Genomic DNA, 17,862 nt, shown 5'->3' with positions numbered 1-17,862 from the left:
TAGCTGTCTAGGATGCAGGTGGGCAGGTGGCCTCTGTTTCCTTATCTGTAGAATGGGAATCACACCCACAGATCAAAGGATGTTTGTGAGAGTTCAGTGAGATCCAGCATGTTGAGTGGTGGTGCAGGGCTGGCTAGAGTGATTTACTGGGCCTCTGTGGTGGGCTGGCCATCACCCTAGAGTGTCACACACGGATCTAGCAAAGGAATTGCATCACCTCATCTGAAGGGGGAGGGGGGAATAGCTGAGGGGTGGAGTGCCTGCTTAGCATGCACAACATCTTGGATTCAATCCCTAGTACCTCCATTAAGAAATAAGTAAATAAACGTAATTACCTCCTCCCCCACAAAAAACAAACAGTTGAAAAAAAAGAAGAGCAGGGATTGCCTGCAGGAAGAGGGTATGCTTGGGCTGGTGTTGGAGGCATGCGTCTGGTAGGTCAACGCGGGCCACCCCAGTCACAGGCAGGCCCCAGGGCCCCAAACACCCTCCCTGGCTTGCACTCGGGCTCTGGGACATTCTCGAAGTGATACCCGGCGGACGCGGGCTCAGCGGCCCTGCCTCTCAGCAGTAGGGCCCATTAGAACTGAACTCTTCTTCGTGGGGCATTTTATTTGCACACTTCAGTAGAGTGGACACCAAAGGGGTTTTCTAATGCTTCATGGGCTGCTAATTTCCTCCGTGACCTCTTTTGTTGGGGCCTGACCCCAGCCAGAGGCTGCTCGCCATGGAAGCCAGCGCCTGACACAGACCCAGGCCACGGGGTGACAATGAGGCCTCTATCGGCTTTAATCAGGCTCCAGTTGCGTCTTAAGAAGAGGGGGAATTTGTGTGGTGCTCAGAAGCCCTGGGTGGCACAATATGGGAGCCCCCGGAGTCCCTCTCAGAGGCCAAGGGGGCTGAAAGGGGGTGGGTGGGGAGGGGGCCCTTTGTCCCAAGCGCCTCTTGAGAAGGCCGGGCCTCCCTGAATGGCCGACAGCATGGCCTGGCCTAGGGGTATCACAGGCCTCTGGATACTTAGGGAGGTGGCTTCCTGCCTGGCCCGCAGGCCTATTCTTCGCCAGCCTAATTAGGTTTTGTCTGTGCTGTCCCCTCCCCTGCAGACTGTGATTCCTACTGCAAGGCCTCCAAAGGGAAGCTGAAGATTAACATGAAAAAATACTGCAAGAAGGACTATGGTGAGTGAGAGCCCCCTTGTCTGGGGAGGAGGGGAGGGAGCCCCATGACCAGCGAGGGACTGGGGTTGGGGTGCAGGTGGCCCTGTGTAGTTGTTGGTCACAGAGTCCCTGTGACCCGACAGGAGCCGAGTGGGATGCATCCCACGCCTCGGCATTCCTCAGCTCTTTCCTCCTTGGTCCTGGGAGGCAAGGGGTGTGAGGGGCCCCAAGCTCGGGGGCTGGGTTCTCCCTTTGGCCCCGCAGGGAGGTATCCTGGTCATTGGGGCCTGACAGGCCTGGGATGCTCAGGCTTTGCTCTGCCCCTCAAGGGGCTGTGTGGCCATAGACCAGTCACTTTACCTCTCTGATCCTCATCTGTGCCCTTGGGCATTTAGCCTGAGGCTCTGTAGCTCAAAGAGAAGTCCTCAGGCATCAGAAAAAGGGAGGGACTGGTGTGTTTAGAATGCTGATTCCAGAAGCCAGCTCCTTCTGAGGGGTTGACTCCACCAGGCTAGATGGAGAATCTGCATTGTAAATAGCTCACTGGTAATTCTGATGCACCTGAAGTTTGAACACAGCCGCAGAGGATCTCAGAGGGCCTCTTCCAGCCGGGAGCTGTGGGGTTTCACAGATGCCCTGTACCTGGAGGCCTAAGGCTCACTTCCTTGGAAGAGGGTGTCCCCTCCACCCCCCAGTGTCTCTGCACCTTTCACCCCAGCACTGGGGACAGGGCCCTGCACACCTTCTCTTTTGGGCTCTCTTTTGCTGCCTTCTGTCAGCACTTGCTGGAATCGCTCGTGCCAGCCCTGCCCCATGGGAGGTGAGGAGCCGGATTTGTGGTTTCTGGTCCCCAGGAGTGTCCAAACTGGCTGGAGGCCTGGGCTGGCCAGACACTACATGACGTGAGGTCATTGCCTGATTGCAGTCATGACGGGTGGGAGCCCCTTGCAGCCCATGAGCAGGTGTGTGCAGATAGCTGAGGGGGCACTTCTGAGTGGGAGAAACGAACAGAAGTCCTGACAAGATTGTCCAGCCGTCTGCTGGCAGAGCTGGGGAAGGCCAGGGTGTGGAGACCAGGGTGTCCGTCACCCAGCCAGGAAGTAGCCACCACCTGGATGCCCGCCCAAGGGTCCTGAACCCAGGCCTGGCTCTTTGCACCCCAGGGCCTTCCTCCTGATCCAGTGGGCCTGGCTGGTCAGGCTGAGGCAGGGCCTCACTTTTCCCGGACCCCAAAAATCCACTCCGCCCATCTCCCTGTGTCTGCCCCTCCGCTCCAGCTGGATGTTGTCTGGTGTTGCCCATTTCTTCTCCATCTGGTCCCTGGAGGCAGGTTTCCCCATCAAGGCCTCGGCCGCCCCACCCCTTCCACCACCGCCCGCCACCTCTGGGAAGGCCTCAGCAGCCTCTGTCTCCTGCCCAGCTTTCGAAGTTGGCCCTGATCTTGCAACTCCTGTGGAACCTGGTGGTTTCTCTGAGCCACAGTTTCCTTGTCTGTAACAAGGGGGTGATGTCCTTACTGTGTCGTATGGAAGCCCCGACCACGGGGCCAGGTGCCTCATAGTCTCCTGGTGAAAAGTGACTTCAGGTGGTCCCCTGGAAGCTGGGTGGGAGCGGGACGAAGGAAGGACCAGGGGTGGGAAGGGAAAGATCACTTGGTGCAGAGGCCTCATCTGGATCCCTCGTGACATCCCCCCGACCCAGCGGGCTCCGGCAGCCCGGCCTGGGACACCGAGTTCCATAGGGCCTCTCTGGGCCAGCTGTTTGAACCAAATGTGAGGGGTTGTTCTTTAGTAAGGACAATGGTCAGGACCTTTTAGCATAATGAAGTGAAAGATGGAACCCAAAGGAATGTTAAGAACGCCTAAAGCTTGCTCATTTTACTGCATGTGAGTGTGTGTGTACACAGGTGCGTGTGTACACACAGGGACACGCGTGCACACACGCACACCCCAGGAAGCCCAGGACGTGATCCCATGATCCAGCTGCGCTCCCTGGAGGATGAGGCCAGCGTAGATGGTGGGTTTCAAGTGTCAGTTTCGAAGTGGCCAGGCCACAGATGTCCCTGTCCCAGACCCCTCTGTGTCCACAGTGAATTCCTGAAGGGCCCCTTTAAAGTGCTTGCATCCCAGGGCAGCGCAGAAACTTCAGACTTTCACAGGAAAACAAACCTTGATTTTTGAAAGCAAACTTTGAGGTGGTTTAAAGATAAAGGACATTCTGTCTCTGACCCAGAGTGACAACAGCCACCAGAGGCCTCAGGTGTGGTTTTGGATAAGGCTTATGTAGCCCTGTCCTCCTGGTCCCAGCATCAACTGGGGACAGCGAGGTGGGACTCTTGTGCGACAAGGACTCAGGGTTCTGCCTTGTCGCAGGCTTAAGGCGTGGGGACTGAGCATGGCTGTCAAGGCCCAGAGAGCCAGGGTCACAGAGGAGGGCCTGAGGCCCATCCCTGTGCCACCCTCTCTTCCTCCCTGCCCAGAGCAGAGGAAGGACGGTTTTGATTTTGGTCTCAAAGCGTCCTCTAAGCAGATTCTGCGGCAGGGGCTTGGGAGGAGGGGGAGCCACGCAGATTTGCTTTTCTGTGAGGTGTTGACTGCAGCCCCTGTTCTTTTCTTCCAGAAAAAAAAAAAAGGGAAAATTGGACTTTTAAGTTACCCAAACAGATCCATTTTCCACCTGGTTCTGTGGGACTCGTTCCCTTCTGGCTGCTTTTCCCCCATGGAAGTTGCCTTCCCCACCCTGACAGTGCAGCTGGCACTTTGGCTTCCTCTGAGCTCTCCCGCCCCCCAGCAGCAGGCAGGTCCCCCTCTCAGCGGATGGGGGCCTGGCTCCCTCCTGCTGTAAGGGGTCCTCCCTGAGCTCTGCCACCACCGTAGGCCCCCGGGCAACAAGGGGTAGTGGGTGGGGCAGGACTCGGCCTCCTGACTCAGCCCTGCCTTCTCCGCACCTGACTTCCTCATGTATTATCCCTGGAAGCTGCTGTCAGAGGCGGGGCTTCAGTTCCCTCGTGTCACAGGTGGGGGCCCTGCCCCCGCTGGCTGAGGTGACTTGCCCAGCAGAGGCCCAGCCTGCCCCCTACGATCACATTTGCCCCAAGGCCCCACCTGGCCCAAAACCCAGAGGGCAAGAGACCGCCTGGTGTGCCCACCTTCCCAGACTTCATCATGGCCACCCCAGCCCCTGGCCCCGCACCACTGCCAGGTGCCTGGCCCCGGCACCCACATTTCTGCCACAGGGCAAGATTTGAGGAGCAGCAGCTGCAGGAGAGAAGCGGGGGGCCTTCAGGGCACCAGCAAGGTCTGGAGCTATTGTGGCATCAGGTTTAATGTCCTCTGGTCCGTCCCCCCAGCCCATTGACACTGCCTCTGCCCACTCCCCAGAGACTCTTGGAGGGGGTTTCTGGCCCCCAGGATGGGCCACGATACTCTTGGGGTCACCTAAGTGTTGGGGAGCATCCCTCTGCAGCCTGGCATCTAGGCCTGTGTGTTCAGGCAGGAGGCAGGACAGAGAAGCGTCTGGGAAGGGGATTGCAGGGGCTTCTGGGAAGAGCTTGGAAGACCCTGCTGGTGTCAGGCAGAGAGAGGCTTATTAAGGAAGGAGTGAGTGTCACCCACAGGGGCTGGGCCGGGGCCCACGGGGGCAGCAAAAGGTCAGCCCACCGGCAGCTGCAGACCTTGCTGTGAGGCGGGGAGCCAGGACTCCCACTGGGCTCGGTGGAGAGTCTTCCCTGCATCCTGATGGTCCCCTGGATGAGGTGTGTGTGGAGGTGTTCCTTCCACACCAGGGAAGACCTGGGCCAGCCCAGGGCAGATGAGCAGAAGGAGGGCAAGAAGGGAGCCGGCCAGCCTGGGGATCGGGGAGGAGGTGAGGCCGGCCAGAGCAGGCCAGCCGAGGAGGGCGGCTCGGCTAGGAGGGGCTGCATAATCCTGGCTCTCTGACTGACACCCCAGCAGGGAGCCAATTAGGAAACACGTTGCCTTCACTTTACACCCAGGGCACTTGGATGTTCCAGAAGCTGCTAATTAGAACCTCAGGTCTCCTGCCGCTGCTGGGTGAAGAGCAGGCCCCAGACCCCCTTCCTCCTCCACGGCCTGCTCGGGAGAGTCTTGACCTTGTGTGGCTGGAGAACACACACTTGGTTCTCCGCTGAACTGGGCTGTGAACGGGGGGGAGAGGCCATGGGGTGCAGGAGGGGGCGAGGAGAAAGACCTGGGCTGGCTTGGGGTGTGCAGGTCCTGCCCGTGTTCCTCGCATGTTCCCAGTGAGGGGGTGCCCAGCAGGTGGGGGTGGCTACCAAGCAAGGCAGGGAGGAATTAGGGTGGGGGAGGCCTCAGGGCCAAGCCTGCCATGCCTCTGTCTTCTGGAGAGACTCCAGGACAAGGAAGGGTGGCCATTCCATTCCCAGCCATAGGGAAAGAGGCACTGGCCCCAGAATCTGGAGGCAGATTCCATATTTGCTGTGTGACTTTGAACCAGGCTGGGCCTCAGTTTCCTGGTCTGTCCAGTGGTGGTGCGATCAACGGGATGTGATGTCCTTCTGGATGTGACAAGGATGGTGGCCCCACCACCCTATCTCCAAGGGGCAGGGGTCCCTGGTGATGCTGTCATTGCTGGCCCACCTCTCTGGGGCCACCTCAGTCCTCTGTTGCCCTCTAGGGGACTTCAGCTCACCTTGCAAATGCTGAAACAGCACCAGTGGGAAGGCTAAGTGTGGGACGGCTGTGCGCGGAAGATGGCTTCTATTATTTTCAAATGTATTAGCACTTCTGCCAACTTCTCAGGAAAACCTAGCCTCATAGGGGCCCTTCCTTTGTGAAAATGCTCCCAGTGTGTGTGTGAGAGTGTGTGCACATGTGTGTAGGTGTGTGCAGTGGGATTGTGTGCATGTGTGTTGCAGTGCACCTCTGTGTGTGTGGTGGGGGGAGTGTCCGGTCGGCGGCTCCCAGGCAGGCAGAGCCCACTCACCCCTGCTGGAGGCGCCGGCTCCGCGCCGCCCGGGCTCCAGAACCTTGGCCTGTAGAGTCAGGCAATGGGGATGACAGGATGACAGGATAACACTGTGCCCAGAGCATTTCTGACGCCTGGCAGTGGCTTCAGGCCCAGGACATCCCTTGGCTCTAGCCCCCACAACCTGCGTGTAAGAGGGGCCAGCCTGCCGGCTCCTTCCCACTCGGCCTCACCCCTCTGCTCAGCCTCTGGGCCGTCTCTTCCCCTCCCCACCCCCTTCCTCGGCACTGGTCTCCGTGCTCCTTGGGAGGCTTCACGCCTGGTCCTCGCTCACCTCCTGGTGTCTGCACAACCTCCCTCATGTCACACGGTCACTGCACACGGGCACCGCACCCACAGCCCCAGTGGGCACATCCCAGCGAGTCCTGTCCCCTTACACGGTCCCCACCCCGAGCCGATTTTTATTCACTCATGGAGTGCCTGCCATGTGCGCAACCTGTTCTGGGTGCCGGGCTGACAGATGTGGAGGAGGCAGGGCTTAGCCCTCCAGCTTTGGTCTCTGAGGGGAGACGGACACACAGATGAGAGCACAGAAAGTGGACGTGGGGCCAGGGTCCAGCCTGAGGTGGGCGTGAGTGGGGCGTGGCCCGTCCTCCAGAGGGGGCGTGGAGGGAGGGCTACCTGGAGGAGGGGGCCTAGGTATCCAGTGCCCACTGGGCAAGGCAGGGCTCCCAAGCTGAGGGAGAGAAGTGTTTCCGCACAGAGGTAGAAACAGGCTGGGGAGGGAGAGGAGAGGGAGTGTGGGAGTGCTGGGTGCAGGACTGGAGGCCAGGGAGGCTGGCGTGTGCCCCGCAGCCACGTCCATGTCTCGGTGCAGAAGCCCCTCTGACGCCGCCGAGAGCCAGTCCAGCTCGGGCTGGCGCACAGGGCGCTGCTGCCCGCCTCTTCCTTCCTCCCTGGGTTCAGAAGTGGCGGGGAGAGGACAGCCAGCTCCCATTCTGAAAGGTGAGCTCATCTCACTTCTGCCAGTTCTTGGAAAATGTATTTGTTCCCAGAAATGTTATTAGTCACCCCTTTTGTTGAAAGACATTTTGGCACTGTCAGATGGAAAAATCAAAATGCGTTACATAGGATGATCTGTCTTGTGTTCCTCCTGAGAGCACTCGAGGACGGTTTCTGAGGATTCAACTCGAGGTGGCAGTTCTGTTGGCTTCTGTGGGGAGGGGCTGGGCTCGTGAGGCTGTGTGTGCGCACGTGTGTGTACACGTGTGTGCTTTCTTGGGGGCCCCTGGCAGAGGTGGGCTTGGGGACCTGAGCGGGATTCTGCTTTCTAGCAACAGCCCCCCTCGCGTGCCTTGCATCTTCTGGGGGAATGGACACCTCAGAAAAGAGCCCTGGCTGGGCCGAGGACTGCTCCCGCTCCTGTGGGCCCAGGAGAGGCACCCTGCAGCCTTCATTGCCACCCTTAGTGAAGCCTCAGAAACACCTGTGGAGGGGGGGACTTTTATTCCTGCCGATGGGATGCGGAGACTCAACAAGGTAAACAACGTGCCCAAGACCAGGCCCTCCGAGGCTGAGGACCCCCCACCCAACGCCGGGAGGCTGGGCCCTCCGCAGCAGAGCGGGCGTGGCCTCCCTCACAAAGTGCAGGAACGGGTTCTCCCACCTCAGATAAGCCACAAAGACATGGGGGGTGGGCAGCAGGACAGGTGGCCGTGGTGTTGGGGGGACTGTCATGGTGGTGTGGCTGTCAGAGATGATGGAGCCAACCTGATGGGCACAGTGGCAGGATGCTGGTGATGGTGGCGGAGGCAGGGTTGGCATGACTGATGTGTGATGGGCTTGGCCATGTGCTAGAGGAAGGTCCTGGGCAGGTCCATGATAGAGGGCGGGGAGATGATGCTGGTGGTGGAGTGACCGCAGCTTCCTCTGGGGCTGGTGGAGACCAGAGGGGTCCGCGGCCGTGGGGATGCCCCTTGCTGGCTCTGGTCTAGCTGCTCAGGCCAGGGATGGATGAGCAGTGGTGACGGGGAGAGTCAACAACTCAGACTTCGTCAGGGGCGTGGGGCCTCTTAGCAAATGATGGCCTCTCTTCCTTTTTATGCCCTAACCTTCCTCTTTTCTTGACCTCGGGGTCAATAGCTATTCCTGATCGGGGTCAATCTCTTCAAGAGCGGAACAGCAGACAGACAGGTTATCAACTCCATTCTGGGGACCAGGTTCCTGCGTCTACAGCCTGCTGTGACTTTGGGCCTTGGGGTGGGTACATATGTTAGAGGAGCGTCCTGGGGGCTGTCCCCTTCAGGGAGGGCTGCCTGGGGAGCCAGACAGTTAGGGTCCTGGCTGAGGCCTGGAGGCAGCTGGTGATGATGGCTGGGTAGAGGCCGGCTGCCTCTGCCCCTGCCTCCGCAATGTCCCCAGCTCTGGGGAGCAGGACATAGACCAGCCAGCAGCACGTGGCATGGTGTTTCAGCGACTCAGTGACCCTTCCCCAGGGGTCACCGGCCCCCTGGGGATCCTTCGATTTCCCCAGCCAGATGTGACCTCCCCCCCTTAGAGTGCCAGCCCCATATGGAGGCCAGATGTGGAGCTGGGTCAGCATGAGTCAGCCTGAGGTCGAAGAAGGTGGGTGATCACCAGGTTGGGCAGGGAGGGCCAGTGGGCCCCAGCCACAGCTCCAAAAAAGCCCGAGCCTGCAGGTCACTGCACTGAGTGGGGTCTCCTGCCACTAGTAGGGGTGGTGGGCTACAGGCCTTCCCCACACAGCGAGGCCCTGTCCCCACAGACAGGGGAGCCCGAGCCGGGGCCTCCCACCTCTGCCACCCCAGCGGCTGTAGGGTGCTGGGCTGTGGGGGGCCTGCCCTGCGGGCTGGGCAACCCCAGGCCCCATCCGTGCCCCTCCCTGAGCTTCCTCTCCTCTGAACCTCCCCGTTTTAGGAAGGAGGTGTGGGTAGTGGAGGCTGTCCAGTGAAAGGTATCTCCCATTTCACGAATGAGGAGACTGAGACTCATGTGGGGATCGGGGGAGGCAGGGATCTGTCCAAGCTGCCTGGGGACACCAGCCTGCTTCCCCTGCAGACAGGAGACACTTGCCTTCTCCCTGCTCACCAGCGACCTGTTTCCAGGATCACAGAGTACTTCACCCACGCGGGACTCAGGTGGGCATCTTCCCCCAGTGGGGTGGATCTCATGGGTCCTGACACTCCTGTCCCCTGGTGTGAGTGCCTTCGGATGAGGACCCCAGCACCCTCACTCTTCCTGCACCGGCTTTTACAAACCCTGTTGCCCCCTGTGTATGTGGCAGGCGGCAGGCTGGCAGGCTGGGCTTCCTTCCTGGGCAGCAGCCACCCTGGGCTGATCACAGGAGAGACCAGCCTCTGTGACGAGGGCGCCCAGCTCAGCAGGGCAGGGCTGGGCCCCAGGTCCACTCTCTTGCAAAGCAGGGTGGCCGTCCCCTGAGTTCTACCTGTGGGCTGGGAATGCAGGGGGCCAGGCCAGACCATGACTGTTTCTCTGGGAACAAGGCTGGTGTCCTTCCTGGCTTTCTGATTTCCAGATTTCCTGATGTCTTCTCCTCCTGGGAGCCCTTGGCAATCAGATGGTCCCAGGCACCTCATGCCTCCCATTTCCCCTCCCAAGAACAGAGCCTGAGCAGTGGGACCTGGCAGGGGACACTGAGGCTACCTCCATTTTGCTGTTGGTCTCAGAGGGGATGCACCATTACTTCTTTGGCTGAGGAGGGAAATGAGGGAAGCCTTCACCAGCCCCAAGTTGGCTGTCCCCACTTTATTCAAGGTCTGAGGTGGGCCTTGGTGGGTGTGGCAGGAGGTGGCAGCCCGGATTCCTGAGGAGCCTGATTTGAGGGGTCTGACCACAGTGAGCCTCCAGCCCTCTGCCTCACTTGAGGCAGACTGGGCGGGGCTCCTGTGCCACCCTGCCTGCACTCCCTCTCACCCCACCTGCTCACCCCCCCCCCCCCCGCCGCAGGTGAGCATCCCTGAGAACAAGGCTTGGCCCTGCTCCACCGTTTCTGACCTTAGTGGGGGGTTGGGAAACACGTGGTCAGGGCTGCATTTTATGAAAGCAGCTGCAACTCATGACACGCTTTCTGAATGGGGAGATTTATGGGGCTGTGTGGTTTTAATGGTTTCTGTGCGGTTAGTGTCCTCCTCGCTGTCTCTGAGGCAGATGGGTGACAAGTCTTCTCTGGCTGGACTGGCCCAACAGGAAGGTAAGGCTGGACAGGGGAGGCCGGGGCCGACCACCCAAGCCTCCCTGGGAGAGGCAGCTGCTGGGAAGCCTCTGAGGACCTGCTCTGAGCAGCCTATAAATCTTGGAGACCTCCGGGAGGCGGGAAGCCTCGGTGCAGAGGTGTCCCAAGCTTGCCGGGAGAGGACGGCAGCCCCCTGCCCCTCGCCCAGCCCCAGGGCTGGTGCCCCGGCCGCTGCCCCAGGCCCCGCCCAGCAGGCCATGCTCCGTAGGCTGGGCCAGCAGATGAGCGAGCGACAGCTGTCTCCTCCCCGCTGCCCTGGGCCGGTGCAGCAGGCTTGAGGAGGAGGGTTCCTGGCATGAAAGCCCCAGAACTGCTGACAGGGGCGGCTGCTCTGGCCTGCAGGAAAGGTTTTCCTGTAGATATGGGGCAGGAGATGAAGTGCAGCCTGGCCCCTGGGACCTGGAGGCCAACTCATTTCTGTGGGCACCCGCTCCATCCTGCAGAGGTGCTTCCTGGGGTAGGGGGTGCTTCTGGAGCCAGCTTCACTCATGCTATCTCTGGGGTGCCAGTCCCACCCCTGCTTGTCTGAGAGCACCTCAGACTGAGCTGGGGACGCTTCTCCCTGCTGGCTTTGTGCTGGGACTCTTTTCCTGCAGACGAGTCTCTGATTTAAGGGGTCTCAGCATGCCTCTTATCGCCCCGGTCTGATCTCACTGACCACCTTTCTGAGGGTCATCTCTGTCTCATGTCTGAATATGGGATGGGGGAGCCTCATTGAGGCCAGTTTAGGACGTCGGTTCAGGGATGTGGGGCTTAGGCTCGTTGGCCTGGAAGGAGCGTCATGTGGGTATAAGGGCCACATCCTCTGGGCCCGTGGTCCTAGGATGGGCCTCCTGTCAGGCAGTGCCACGAGCCCCCAGAAGCCCCCAGTCCTGGCTCCCAGCCAGTGGGGCATCAGAGGTGGCAGCAGCCCCTGCACTGTGCTGAGCCAAGCATGCTTCCCAAGTGTGCAGAGTGGGTCTCTCTGAGGTCACTGTTTCAATGTGTATTTTGACTGTTTTCAGCTGTGTGTGCACTGCGTGTGCAGCTCATACTTGGTGGGCTGTGTAATATGCAGAGGCGTTGCCAAGGGCAGCGGGAACGTGGATTTTTTCCAGCATGATCACATGAACTACCACCACCCAGCACTGCTCCCAGTCCTGTGCCGTCCCACCTGGTGGCCAGGGAGCTGCTGGGCTGGAAGGAGGACAAGGGCCAGTGCTTTGTCCTGACGGGCCTGTGTCCTCTGCTCTGGCCGCTGGATCCTTGAGGATGGCAAGGTATCCCAGAGCCGGGTTGCAGCTCCTCCGGGTTGCATCCTTGGTGTGAAGGGGGTCCCCTTCAGGCTGGTGCTGGCCAGGGAAGAGGAGGTGGGGGCAGCCATGGATGCCCTGCCTGGTGTTCCAGGGCATTTTGGGTGGTGGGGGAGCTCCAGGAAAGGGGGGACAGAGGTCTCCAGTCCTCCTGCTGTGAAGGGCCACATTCCTGCAGGTCCAGGGAGTAAGAAAGTCCCCTTGGGGGCCTGGAGAGCCAGACCTGCTCCAGCCCGCTCTTTCTGCCCTCTTGTTAGCACAGCTGGGAAGGACCCCCCCCCCCCCCCAGGTCTGTCTGCCCAGCTGGCCCTGAGCTGAGGCCCAAGGTCTGGAGTCTGCGAGTCCAGTTGCATGAGTTTGTTCACGCTGCCGGAACCAAGTACACAGTCTGAGGGGCCCAGACAACGGGAGTTTCTTTCTTCCTGGTCTCGGGGGTTGGCAGTCCTCGGTCAGGGTGCCCTCAGGCTTGTGGCCACTCTGGCCTCTCTCCTTGGCCTGGAGATGGCTGTCTTCTTGCTGTGTCTTCACACAGTCTTCCCTCCACATGTCTGTGTTACAGTTTCTTCTTGTGAGGACATCAGCCCTATCGGATTAGGGCCCACCCCAATAACTTCATTGTAACTATCCCTTAAAGACGCTGTTCTGGGGATCAGGACTTCACATATGAATGTGCAGGGGTCGGGGTAGGGATAAACAGTTTAGCTACCACCGCTGATCAAAGCCACATTCTTCAGGGGCCCTAGGCGGAGAGGCCTCCTGCAGCAGCCTTCTGGGGCCACTCCTGCCCACTCTGGCTGGGGGGCTCTGTGGCTGGGCCAGAGGTCTGAGGTCTCACGCAGGGAAACAGCTGCATCCTGGGGGAGGCTCATTCTGTATTCAGCTCAGTCCTGAGGAGAGGAAACCGGGGCCCTCAGGGATGCTGAAGGTGGCTCCCCCTTTGCTTCACTGAGGGGCATTCAGTTGCCACGGTGACCTCCGTCTGCACTGTCAAACACACAGCTTAGCTGCTGCTCGGGGCTGGAGGGCTCCCCACCGCCCCCAGCTCAGAGTTCAGACTGTTGAGTCCCTTGGTGACAAAAACATGGAAACGGTTGCCATGGCAGCCATTCTTTGGAGCCCTCAGACTGGAGTGCAAAGTTCAGGATGCCCAGGAACAGCTGAAATGAAAATACGGGAAAATCCACCACTTCCTTCACCCCAGAAAGATGTCAGGTGGTATTTGCTGGAGGGTCCAGCCATCTCTGCCTCTTATCATCCTGGGCCAAGCGTGGGCACAGGAGGGGGACAAGGAGGGCCCTGGGAGTGAAGACAGCAGAATGGCCCCCAGATGCCTTGAGAGAGGCTGGCCAGCAGGGGAGGCCAGAACATGCTCTGGGTGGGCCCAGTGCCCAGAGCTAAGTGGGCAGGTGGTGACAGTACTGGGTGGCACCTTCCACACAGGCAGGAGATAAGCCTTCTTGGAGCAGTGACTTTGGCCCTGGTATGAGAAGGCAGGATTCCAGGATCAGTTTTGCCACTGCACATCCATTCCCCAGTGGAGTACCTTGGGCAGTCACCTCCTCCTCCATCCCTGGCCCTCGGAGAGGGTGGGGGCAGGCAGGATGGATCTGGCTGCAGGAGCTGGGGACCCAGGAGGCACCTGTGGCCCACCCGCCTGCCTGTGCTTCCTTGCAGCCGTTCAGATCCACATCCTGAAGGCAGACAAGGCAGGGGACTGGTGGAAGTTCACAGTGAACATCATCTCCGTGTACAAGCAGGGCACAAGCCGCATCCGCCGCGGTGACCAGAACCTGTGGATTCGCTCACGGGACATAGCCTGCAAGTGCCCCAAAATCAAGTCCCTCAAGAAGTACCTGCTGCTGGGCAACGCGGAGGACTCGCCCGACCAGAGCGGCATCGTGGCGGACAAGAGCAGCCTGGTGATCCAGTGGCGGGACACGTGGGCGCGGCGGCTGCGCAAGTTCCAGCAGCGTGAGAAGAAGGGCAAGTGCAAGAAGGCCTAGTGCGGAGGCTGCGGCGCGCCGGGCGGGCAGGCGGGCGGGGTGCGGGGCCGGCGAGAGCAGGAGCGGGCGGCCCGCCACCGCGGCATGGACTTGGCCCGCGAGGGCTTTCCCAGCTGGGGGGAGGGTGGGGGCGGGGACGCGACGAGGGCGGGGCCCTCGGTGGCCCCCGCCCCCAGCCCCGCCCCACGCGCCCCTGGGCGGCCAGGCCCCAGAGAAATGAGGGCGAGACTTAAGCTACCTCACGGGCTCCTTCCCCCCCGGGGCAGGAGGGTGTCGGGGCAGGCGGGCCACACGTGAGGGGTAGAGAAGGGCACGTGAGAACTGTGAACTCAGGCCTGCAGTCCGGGCGGGGGCTGAGCCAGCCCGGCCAAACCACCACCCTTAACATAAGACCCAAAATCCTTTCCTGTTCCCCCGACTTTTCTTTGGGAATTCCCACAGAAACCCTGGCTGTGACAACTTGGGCCCCGTCTGCAGGGGAGGTGGAAGTAGCCTGTCCAGCCAGCCTTACCCAGGTGGGCCACCATGACCTGCCACAAAGGCCCTCCTGGGTGGGGTTTAGCCTGTGTAGCCAGAACCATCAAGCCCCTGCTGGTCCTGCCCCCGCCCAGCTGAGGGGTGGGGGGTGCTGGCCCGGGCAGAGGGCAGTGGGCCCAAGGACACCCCTGAGAAGCCCAAGCCGGGTGGTCGGTCACTGCTCATGCTGGAGCTGCCTGTTGGAGGAGGCATTGCGAACGCAAAAACCTCCCAGAGAGTTTCCTTTCTGGAAAGTTGGAAGCAGCTCCTTTATGACATTTTCCAGGGGAGGGGGAAGGGGCACTGGCTGGGTTTATGGCAGTGACACTATTTGTGTAATGACATCAGCTCCCACAAGGCCTCTCAGCAGTGTCAACAGCTGGGAAGGGCCTGGAACGCAGGCTGTGAAGGCATCTGGGCCCGGCTAGGGGAAGGGGTTGCTGGAGTCAGGACCACTTCGCTGGCTCAGTGAGCTGCTGGAGGACCCACGCCAGGAACGGGCAGGGGCAGGAACCACTAGGTTCTCGGGTACCAAGAAAGCCATGACCGCTTCCTGTGGCGGCCCTCACCCCCCCCCCCCACCCGTGGCTGTCATGAACAGCCTGGGCCGCACCTCGCCCACTCCTTTCTGGCTGCCCCCTTTCCAAAGCTTCCTGGAGATACCATGCCCCAGGCCTTGGTGTCTGATGGCTTCACACAGGGCCAGCCCTGGGGCCATGTGCCCCCCACCCCCAGCACTGCCCAGGGGTCCTTGGTCCACTTCCTCACAGCCTGCACAATGAATTCGAGGCCGGGCTCCTCACTCAGTCAGGAAATTGGTTTCATTTTTCCCTGCTGGAGTTTGGCTAATCACAAGGGTCATACCAAGTATGAAGCTCGGGCCTGAGCGGTTTGGCCTCCCCAACTTGGGCCTGCAGCCGGCCGCCATCACCCAAGCACCTGCTCTGTGCCAGGCACCCCTGTAAGCTCCCGTCATCTTCACAACCCTGAGACGGCAGTCAGCCCTCCCCCAACGCCCAGCGTGGTCTGAGTACCTATTGTCGGCCCACAGTCCTTGAGAAGCACTGCCCGGCTAGGGCGGTGGTCTCGTTTCTGTTCACACCAGACTGGCTTCTCTGCCCTGCCCAGAAGGGCCGTAGTGGTCCCGCCACCTCCCACCCTGGGCCTGAGTCTCCCCCCAGGTCCACGGAGAGCTTGCACTGATGGTCTCTGGGCCCCTCTGGTCTGGAGCCAGCAGCCTGCAAAGCAGCAATGCATCTTGCTTTAAATTCGGCCACCCTCCACCCTTGCCGTCCTGCTCAGCACCCTGAGGGCAAGATAGCCTGGCTTCTGGGGAGTGTCCGGGTGACCAGATCAGCCAGGCTGCCGTGAGGACACTATTGGGATTTTAGTCCTCACAGGCTGCCTTCCCCACTGCATGGGCCCAGCCCAAACCCAGCCCACCTGCCTCCAAATCCAGCCACCACTTCAGCAGTGAGGACCCATCGGTGGGAAAGCACCCCTCTTCCTCCCCTGCCCCCCCTTTCCCTTGCGAGGAGATGGAAACAGGCAGTGAAGTGTTCTGGTTTGTACAGTTAGGAAAGGATGTAAAATGGAACTAGATTTTGAAGAGTGTATTAATCAGAGTTGTGATATGTAGGTGTTTGAAGAAAAACATACCCGATTAGTTTTTTTTTTTTTTTTGAAAGAGTCCCCAGTTGTCCTTTTTCTTACCTGCTGGGTGGTCTGGAGGCCCTGACAGCAGAGTCCCTGCCTCTCTGACACAGTAACACTGAAGACTGGAGTGGAAGGAAGGGGGGATCGATGGGGGACTGCCCCTTGGACTCACCTGCAGGAGGTGGCTTCTGTCTGGAGCAAGCAAGGTAGGAGGTAGCAGCCTCAGGTCCCCACAGACGGGAGGGAGGGAGACTTGCCGTCCAAGCCAGGGAGGCTGGGCGCTGCCCCGGGGCCCGTTGTGACCACCTGGTGCCCTGCCTCTGCAGTAGCCGCAGGAGACGGGTGCAGACTGTCTTTGGTTTGGCCCAGGTTGGAATGAGACTGAAATCCAGGAGACCCTGAGGGGTCAAGAAATGGTCCCTGTAGGAGATTTAAAAATGTCAGGGCCTCAATGCTCAAGGGAAGACTGGAGAGTGGACCAACTAGACTCACTGATGTGGTTACTGGGCCACGGTTCACGGCCACAGCCGTGCCATAGCCTAGGGGTGCCGAACTGTGTCCTCGTGGGGCCGCACCCCTGCCAAAGCCAGGCCAGCCCCACTCCCTAGGTCATCAGACATCACCCCCCTTCCCCTGCTCCCCAAGGCACCTCCCCTCCCCCCCGACCCCCTGCTGCGTTTCGGAGTTCTGTTCACTCAGAATTGTAAATGTTTAGTTGTGACCATGACATACTGTTTGGGTCAGTGTTCCTTTCCAATGCATACTAATATATTATGGTTATTATATATGAATATATTTAATGACATGGAAAAAGTTGTGGATTTTTTTTTAAGTTTTTTTTTGTTTTGGTTAGAGTTGTAATGGACCCAGATGGAACTTGTAACGTGGGCCCCACATGCTAGAACTAAATTCAGATATCAATTAAATAAACTCTTGTACACTGTTCTCTGTCTCCTAGTCTTTATTGGTGGCCCGAGCTATGGGTGGTCGGCATGTGGGGAGAGTCTCCAGGCCATTTAAGGAATATGGCTTCTGGTCTAAACTCCCCAGCACAACAGAGCCCCTAGTTTTTCATAAAGCCTGAGACACAACTCCCAACTATCCCCTAAAAAAAACAGGAAAAGTTCCTTGGAAGGTCCTAGGGGCTTGCTGGCTCTGAATGCGATTTTGAGCTAAAAGGCTCTCACATGGGACAATTTTTTTCAGCCCCTGAGAACCCATCCGTGGGCTCTGTCCTTGCCACTCCCTGGGGCTCCAAGTCGGGGGACCCCAGGGGACAGGGTAGAGCTCACCTTTGAACCTATCTGACTCAGAACATGCAAGTAGAGGTTTTACCTTTCACAGAACCAGTTTCTTCTATTCAAAGCCAAGAAGAGACTCACCAGCAAAGACAATAGGGTTAGTGATCCTCCAGAATTTTTCTCAAACCATCGCTAGGGCTTTGTGCGGTCGGTGCAGGGACTGGGCCGGTGCCAGCGCCACGCAGCCACCAGGCGCTGCGCTCACTGGGTTTCTGTGAAGCTGTATTTAAACCTCCAAATGGTTGCGATTTCTCTATTAAATAAACAACCCAGTCATTAGGAACACGTTGCGTTGCCACGCGAAGTGGAGCCAATGGTCGGCTGGAAGCTGTAAACTTCTGCGCCCAGCTGTTTCGAAGACAAGTCTCACCACGCAGACTCAGCCAGCCCCTGGACGGCATGGAGAGCCCTTGCCTGCTGCGGGGAGAGCTCACCAGGCCCGCCCAGCCTCCTCCAGGGCCCGGCTCTAGGAGCGGGAGCTGGGCGCTCGGAACCAGGGGTCAAAGCCAGGGTAGGGGGGCAGACGCGGGGGTGGGCCCCATGGAGGTCCCTGCCAGAACAGCAGCGCCTGCCACTGGGTGGGCAGGGACAGGATACAGGTCTCAGTTGGCCGGATGGGCCGGGGAGAAAGCAAGCCTCTTCTGCCTTCTCAGGCTCTCTTCAAAGCCAGTTCAGACCCGGCTGGACTGGTGGCACACTGACGGGCACCTGGGTAAG

At 59.6% G+C, this 17,862-nt stretch overlaps 1 protein-coding gene and 1 long non-coding RNA gene across 3 annotated transcripts in view; one reads left to right on the top strand and one right to left on the bottom strand.

Moving 5' to 3' along the window:
• The window catches only part of NTN1 (netrin 1), a 178,400-nt gene extending 161,611 nt beyond the window's left edge, over positions 1–16,789 (top strand). For both annotated transcript variants that reach the window (XM_074342212.1, XM_074342211.1), the window contains exons 6-7: positions 1,104–1,178; positions 13,344–16,789. In XM_074342212.1, coding sequence (XP_074198313.1) covers positions 1,104–1,178; positions 13,344–13,672 — 404 coding nt within the window. In that variant the 3' untranslated portion in view covers positions 13,673–16,789. The remainder of the gene's footprint in view (positions 1–1,103; positions 1,179–13,343) is intronic.
• LOC141573558 (uncharacterized) lies at positions 7,594–13,657 on the bottom strand. The gene is made up of 2 exons (XR_012499364.1): positions 13,523–13,657; positions 7,594–12,826 (listed from the first exon to the last, which is right to left on the bottom strand). It is a non-coding gene; the product is annotated as an uncharacterized LOC141573558 (long non-coding RNA).
• Positions 16,790–17,862: the final 1,073 nt, after the last annotated feature.

The sequence above is a fragment of the Camelus bactrianus genome, chromosome 16 (assembly GCF_048773025.1).
Source record: "Camelus bactrianus isolate YW-2024 breed Bactrian camel chromosome 16, ASM4877302v1, whole genome shotgun sequence".
In the NCBI taxonomy this organism is placed as follows: domain Eukaryota; kingdom Metazoa; phylum Chordata; class Mammalia; order Artiodactyla; family Camelidae; genus Camelus; species Camelus bactrianus.
Note: the sequence above shows the minus strand (reverse complement) of the source record. Positions and strands in the feature narration are given on the sequence as shown.